Consider the following 7,450-nt stretch of genomic DNA (forward strand, 5'->3'; position numbering starts at 1 on the left):
ATAGTTATTCCCCTTTTATTCTAAATCACTAGCTTGTAATTAAAGTTTAAATTTCTGGTTAGTAAGTAGACTCATAATTCTCATTTTGAGCTACTTTATTATGAAACTTGTAAAAGTTTAATTTCAACCATATTTTAGATCATTGTAGACCTTAATACTATCATTCACTACTCTAATGGATTTCTCATATTGTAATCTATTATATTGTATGTTGAGTAAAATATTTGGGATGTCATAGAAACCATATTTATTTAGATATATTTCTTTAATGAAATTAATTATTAAATATATAAGTATTTATTACACATCAAATTTCAAATCTATTCAAAAAAGGAAATTAATTAAAATCCAGATAGACTTAACTAAAATAATATACAATTATTCACTTAAGAAAACAATATAATGTATTTATTTGATGCCCACGTGATTTCATTTAAATAAGTTAAGAGTGATGCATTAAGAAAAAAAAAATCTATATTTCTTTTTTTCACAGAGGGATGCCATTATTCTTTGTATGAATATTTGTTGATATATTAAATATTCTCATTAAAATCTATTTGTTAAAAAATAAAAAAATAAATAACTCAAAATGTCCTCTAAGCATTAAATCACAACCATACTATCGGCTTTGACATGACGAAAAGTTTAATGCTACCTATGATAGACAAGACAACAATATCTTAGAAAAGGTTCACAATATTTTAAAGAGAAATTATGTGAATATCTTAGCAAAATTGATTGGCATCAGTGTGACTAATCCGTTTAGGTCGTCCTCTTTTCGACAAGGAAAGGTTTGAAAGTCAGTAATGTTCCAACTGCTACAACGGTGTTCAGGACAAAGAACACCATCTGGGTGCCTGCAATTACATGTACAACAATAACTGAATCAATTCTATGAATTTCTTTGGATCAATTTTTCCATAAACTCCATATAACATACAAAAATATAGAGAACTACTAAACTTTATGTTTACATAAACTAACATTAAATTACACTTTAAGTAATTTGTTGAAGCTTTCCTATAACTTTTTAATTATTTCATATTTTTAACTTAGCTATAAAGTAATTTTAAAAGTTAGATTTTTTTTTTTAATTCTCTTTTTCGGAAGGGCTTGTGAAAAAATCATCTAAACAAACCCTATTTTGACCTTTAGTCCTTCTAGAAAATAGTTTATTGTAGAATTCACGTGATTGGTATCAGAAATTATAGAAAGTTGGTTAGGTCATACGCTTTGTCAAATTTTTTCCTAATTTTTAAGCTTTGGTTGCACTACATAATACCTTTTCTAGATTTAATAGCATTTTTATTCCATGATTATTTTAATTTTATTCTAGTTCTACTATCTTGATACAAGTCAATATAATCTATTTTGTTAAATTTATGAAGATAATATTAGTGCATTATCATTTAAGAGTTAATCTAACCAATTGCGTTAAATTTATGAAAACAACATTATTATACTGATATATATGACATTCATGTTATTACTAACAAGATAAATATTTTAACTGATTATGTGTGTTATTTGATGTTTATCTCACGTGTCATTCGCTATCATTAATTTCATATAAAAAGAAAAACTATATTAACTCTTTTTAAAAATATTAAACCAAATTGAGAATATAAAAAAGCAGTAAAATAAAATTGAAAAAGAAATTATAATAGTAGGGTAAAAGAGTTATTAAACCTATTCTTTAATGCTTAGGTTATATAATTCAAAATTTGAAATAAGTTCTGAATTTAGTAATGGGAAAATATTCTATATACTGTGTAATTGAAAAAGTTGTTCCTGCTAGTTAACTCTCTACCAAGCTAAAAATTATCCAAGCTCCTGAAATAATAAATTTAGAATCTATATTTTGATAGACTGTTTCAGAATCTTGAAGATTTTCAATATGTTCTGAGAGGAGTAAGGTTTAGCAGAAAAATATATTAGTAGAACATCATACCTGGGAGAAATGAAGCATCCATTCGCTTTTGTGACCAAGTTAATCTGCATTCACCATCATCGCATGACAAAATTGGAGATCATTTTCATTTTACTAAAAGAATCAAATTGAAACACACTATTCAGAAGATGGACCAAACTTCTTTTATAGCTCTTAACCATATCATAAAGGAACATGAAGCATCAGAGATGAATTATGTTATCTAAGTTATTATTATATTATATATGAAAATACCTAAACATTAAAATACCAGTGTCATAACAAGTATCTTCTGACATGTTAAATAATCCTTGTAAATCAAACAAAAAGCTGAAGAAATCATAAGAACACTCACAATGCACCACCTGCAGCAGGGCCAATAGCTTTGAAAAGAGACAAGCCTGTTATAGAAATGCCATTAGCTTCACCCCTTTGGTGTTGTTCCTATTTCCCAAATGAAAATTGTTATCACCAATATAAACTATTCTCAACCATTGGATAGAAATTAAAAGAATGAAAATTTACCACTGCTCGGTTTTGTAAAAGGAACAAACAAGTTGTAATGGTCACCTAAATCCAATGAAAGAGCACAATATTAATCATTCAATTTAAATCCTATTAAGAAATAAATTTTAAGTGTAATTCAACCCTACAAAACTGACTTGTAAAGTTTGCATTCACATTTGATTCTAATATCATATTAAAAAGTGAACTTTAAACTTAATTCAACTTCACAAAACCGATTTATAAGACAAGGTTTAAATCTATATATATATATATATATATATATATATATATATACTTTAAATTGGTCTTAATTGATATAGGATTTCTAACAAATTCTTGTAGCCACTAATAAGATGCTAAATAAGATATTAAAGAGGTGTACTTACAGCAAGAATATTCTTCAGAATTGAAGCAATACTTAACACTATGTGTAGTGCAAAGCCGGATAATGATCCAATGAAGGTGTAGCTTTGCAAAAGTGGTATGGTTAGTATCTGCATAGGTACCAAAGGAACAGGATATATTAATAGGAACAAAATATGAAATGTTGAAATGAAATAATTGCAGCAATTTGATGAAATCTAACCCCTGATATGCGAGCAATTCCAATAGGTCCACTAGTTTTTCTCACTAATGGATACAGAGTAATTTGGTAAACGATAACTGCAAGACCTGAACATCGGAGAAGTCAGTAACTATAATGAGCAACGCTAAATGTAAAATTTCTCTACATATATGTCTCTTGCAGAAAGTTACTATAAGCTTGTATATAAATGCATAAAATTTCATCCAAATTTTTAAGGATGTAAAGTTAAATGGAAACATAATATATGACTAAAAATATTGTCATTTTCTCTGTTGTTTCCAGAGAAGTACCTGATATTGAAAGAACATTACCAACATCATTGGTTGTAAAGTTCAAACCCCCCAGTCTTTGAGGACTCACAGTCCATAACGAGAAAACCTAAAGAAAACAAGATGAATGAATGTTGTTCACTTAAAAATGCAGAGAAGAAGAAAAACAAAAACAAAAGGAGATAAATAAGCCATTTCTAGCCTCGTTAAGTACCAATTAATATAATATACCTCATGATAAGCACCATCATGAAGGGAGAAAACACAAAAGATGATGATAGATGACATCAAGGGCCAGTTCAAGAGAAGCTTTTCCTTCTTTTGATTTGTCCTTTCTTTTCCAACCACTCTGCTTCCAATTTCTAAAGCTTCAAAATTGTCCATGGATTCATTGCTACAATTATGATTGTGAAGTGTTTCCTGCATATATTTTAAACAGTGTTACTAGACAATATAAAGAACCAAGACGCTCAGCTGAAAATATCATACAGAAATGTTTCTGCATTATAAATTGTAAAGTAAATGTCACAAAACATAAAAAAAGATAGATACATCTAGTTAAGTTAGAATCTAAGATACATACCGGTATCCAAATACAGCCAACAGCTACAACAAATGCAAACGCAGATATTATAAAATTGGGGAAGAAGTAAGCAAACCTGCAGAATGATTCATGGTTTTGCAAATAAAAATCACCATTAAAGGGTAAAATCATAGAGACAAAAAAAAGGAAAATTGAATACTTCACTTTATCAAATTAAAAGCAGGAGAAACTAACTTACTTATCCCAAAAGGAACCCTTTGGAAAAATATGTGGATACTTCTCCACAGGCTACAATGACATTTTTTCAAAATGGAAAATGGATTGTCAGAATAAATTCTAATCCTCAATTAAACAAGAATTTCACGTATCAATTCTATGAACATACACAAAATCCAGAAGGCAAAGAATGTAGATAGTAACCTGAGCCAAATAACCTCCTAAAGCTGGGCCAATGACTAAACCTGCGCCCCAAGATGCAGTAACCTAAAAATAGATCAAACTTTGAATTATTGTTATGGAAATGGTGTTGTAAGGGTTAGTAAAATAAAAGAGTTGGTGATGCTTTTACACTTGAGACTCCTAGAGCTTGGTGTTCTTCTCGAAAAAGTTCAGTAGCATAAGCCTGTTAAATTGAGGAGTTAGGCAAATAGATGTAAATAGAAGTTTGAAAGAAATTGAGCAAGATATGTATCCAATTGCAGACACATTCAAGATTTTTATCCATGTTGGTGGATGAACATGAAAGTTCTAACTTCTAACTATTATAAGTTAAAGATATGATACCGTCACTGGTCCAAGCAGACCACTAAAGCATCCCAGAAGAAATCTCATGATAACTGCCATCCAAAAACTCGTACTAAGGCCAAACAGTGTGTTGAAAATGACACTGAAATCGAGTATGCGTTGATCATTTCAGAAGGTGAAAAAATATAACTTTCAAAAAGCATCCAATTCATTCACAGATATACTTACATTGCAATAATCCCTATCATTATAACAGGCTTTCTACCATAGCGATCAGCTACAATTCCCCACATTACAGATGTCAAACATCTTCCAAACATGAAAGCACAACCTACAGCGTTTTTTTTCATACATGAATCGCTAATAATTATCTTCCGGGAATGGTTGAAGAGTTCAAAAAATGGAAATACTTCAAGTAACTATCTTACCCACATAACCAGCATAAAAACTGATATCAGCTTCTGTTTTTGCAATATTAAAATCCCTTACCTGAAAAAAAATGTTGCATTATTATGTTGAATATGAATATTAAGGTCAATCAATCACCGTATATTCAAAGTATTATTAGCTTTAGAATATGAATATCATCACGTTTTTGTCTTTAAAAAACACCTTTTAAGAAAGGAAAGAGAAAAAAATATTTAAACTACGTGTCATACTATTGGGTCTAGTTGAAACATAAGATCCAAGTCAAAATTTAAGGAAAATGACTGGTTATGTGGACACTATTGTTCCGATCCCATATCAGATTTGACTGCTGACCAATCTAAAGGGTTGAAATCTCATCAAATAAACCACTATCACAGAATATGTTTACTCTTCAAGAATCTTGATTCACTGCTATACAGAATTGTACAAATGATGAAATAAAAACAAGGAATAAATTAGGAACATTGAGGAGCCTTTTAGGAACTATTTTGAAATATCTGAAAAGCTGACGATCAAGCTGATTCTGTTAACATCCCATTGTTTCATAAAAGTTAATATGATGAGTCACATTCGATTATAATTAATCATATATGAAATTTTGAATTGATTCTATCACTCTGCATTAAAAATATTGAATATGAGCTTATATGGAGGAAAGATACACCAAAAACCATGAAAATTTCAGTAATCTTGAATGAGCATTTCTTATCTTCATTCTTTCGTAATTATGTCAGAATCAAACTATACATCATGATCAGTTCTTCTGTAATAATGCAAAGGCAACAACATAAACCCGGTAAATAGCTAAACTCACCATGAAATAAAGGTATGAAAAGAGAGACGATATAGGCATAGCTGCACAGAACAAATTAAATTACAATCAGAGATGATGCAGTTTCTACTAATGGAGAGAGACAGAAAAAAAATGAAATTGTTAAACTTTCATCAGAAAGGTATAGAGAAAAGTAAAACATAAAGCAAGAAAACGAAAAGAAAGACATAAAAGTGTGTTAGGACAGAAGTAACGATGTGTTAGGACAGAAGTAATTAATGAGTGGAATAAAAACAAAGAATAATCAATCGGTATAAGAGAGAAGAGAGGAGATTGGATATATTCTTTTGAAAAATTCAGATCACTTCTTTTGATTCATTATACTAATTTTTTAATGCATTATTTCTAAAAGCTTTACAAGGTGAATTTGAAGTGCAGAAAAATGACCTCAGTTCCTATAATCTTCCACTGATCTCTCTGTGAAACTAACTATTATCTGTTGTAACAACTGAAGAACTACACTAATGGTTATTCTTCTCACATCATAACTATACATCAGTACTCCCCAGGTAGCTATAGTAGAACAGTGATATGACCAAGAATAAGCAACTAGGTAGCACATGCATTGCTACATTTTAACACATCTATCAAATATAGCTCCAGTTTGGAGCATTAAAAGGTAAAGAAAATGGAGGAAGAGAATGAATTACTTAAGTTGAAGAAAGGCTTTTTTTAAGATGCAGAAGATCTATTAAAAAAACAAAAAATTGACTTCTTTCTCATTTCTTTCTCCATGAAATACTTACAAAGAAGTTTGCTCAAAATCCAAACAGAAGAATTCTCATTCTAATTCACAACAGTTTATTAAAAGCAAATAGAAAAAGCAACTAGTCTAGAAATGAAGATACTGAGAATAGAGTGAAATGCTCACAAGCACACAGCACCACCATCCATATTATGAACAGATTCGTAAAGGGTACACCCTGTCCCTCACTCAACTCTTTGGCTTTATCCACTCTGCAACCAGGGCAGTTCTCGTAGTACTTCTTCCTCTCCAACAATGGCTTTTCAACATTCTCCCCTTCCATGTTTCTGATATGACCCCACCACTTGTTTCACTCAGCTCCCTTTTTCCTACACCATTTTGCATGCATCAGTCATTCAAACCCAGAAAAGATTACCAGAAATTATGTCAAGTCACTGCATTTGTTTTCAAGCACAAATGGAAAACATAAAATAACAAGAAACAGAGACTGAGGAAAGAAACGTACACGAAACAAGAATAGAACATCAATCACAAGGTTTCTCACGACGCGTTTACAACCAGAGTCAGCAGTAAGGTGATGAACTTGTCTGAGTAGTATGTATAATGTGTCAAGTCCTGATAATCTGTCAATTATATATTATAATTTGATTTTATATTTAACATCATGAGATTTAAAAAATATTTTCATATATTTAAATTTATAAATAAAATCATTTATGTAAAAACTGAAACAAAGGTGATGCTTTCTTCGTGGGAAAGTAATTATGACGTGGGAAAGTTGTCGATGGCGGCGTTGTGGTTGGCTATGAAAACTGTAATAAATTCCCAGAATCTGCAGAACAGTGCACATCAAAAAAGGGTTGCTTTTGACACCAATTCAGTGTATCATATCACTACAAGATT

General features: G+C 30.3%; 1 protein-coding gene across 5 annotated transcripts; it reads right to left on the bottom strand.

The window, feature by feature from the left end:
- Positions 1-521: 521 nt before the first annotated feature.
- LOC106771058 (protein ZINC INDUCED FACILITATOR 1) lies at positions 522-7,186 on the bottom strand. Of its 5 annotated transcripts, none has more exons than XM_014656949.2 (18): positions 7,053-7,186; positions 6,713-6,915; positions 5,824-5,864; positions 5,009-5,069; positions 4,809-4,911; positions 4,620-4,722; positions 4,405-4,458; positions 4,257-4,319; positions 4,075-4,124; positions 3,876-3,951; positions 3,524-3,712; positions 3,314-3,401; positions 3,024-3,109; positions 2,824-2,931; positions 2,456-2,500; positions 2,286-2,374; positions 1,952-1,995; positions 522-857 (listed from the first exon to the last, which is right to left on the bottom strand). In XM_014656949.2, the coding sequence occupies exons 2-18, from the start codon at positions 6,867-6,869 to the stop codon at positions 763-765; spliced, it is 1,452 nt and encodes a 483-aa protein (XP_014512435.1). In that variant the 5' UTR covers positions 6,870-6,915; positions 7,053-7,186; the 3' UTR covers positions 522-762. The 5 variants fall into 5 exon arrangements, with proteins under 5 accessions (XP_014512435.1, XP_022640789.1, XP_014512438.1 ...); XM_022785068.1 differs by having other exon boundaries at positions 6,713-6,908; positions 7,053-7,167; XM_014656952.2 differs by having other exon boundaries at positions 767-857; positions 2,286-2,331.
- Positions 7,187-7,450: the final 264 nt, after the last annotated feature.

This window comes from Vigna radiata, chromosome 8, assembly GCF_000741045.1.
Source record: "Vigna radiata var. radiata cultivar VC1973A chromosome 8, Vradiata_ver6, whole genome shotgun sequence".
Classification (NCBI taxonomy): Eukaryota; Viridiplantae; Streptophyta; class Magnoliopsida; order Fabales; family Fabaceae; genus Vigna; species Vigna radiata.

What these genes read in the sequence shown, in the direction of transcription:
- LOC106771058 (XM_014656949.2), bottom strand. Translation starts at nt 6,869, where the DNA reads ATGGAAGGGGAGAATGTTGAAAAGCCATTGTTGGAGAGGAAGAAGTAC. An exon ending in AAGGGTTCCTTTTGGGATAA is followed by an intron (nt 3,952 to 4,074) that starts GTAAGTTAGTTT and finishes ATCATTCTGCAG; the next exon opens with GTTTGCTTACTTCTTCCCCA. An exon ending in CCTGCTGCAGGTGGTGCATT is followed by an intron (nt 1,996 to 2,285) that starts GTGAGTGTTCTT and finishes TGGTGAATGCAG; the next exon opens with ATTAACTTGGTCACAAAAGC.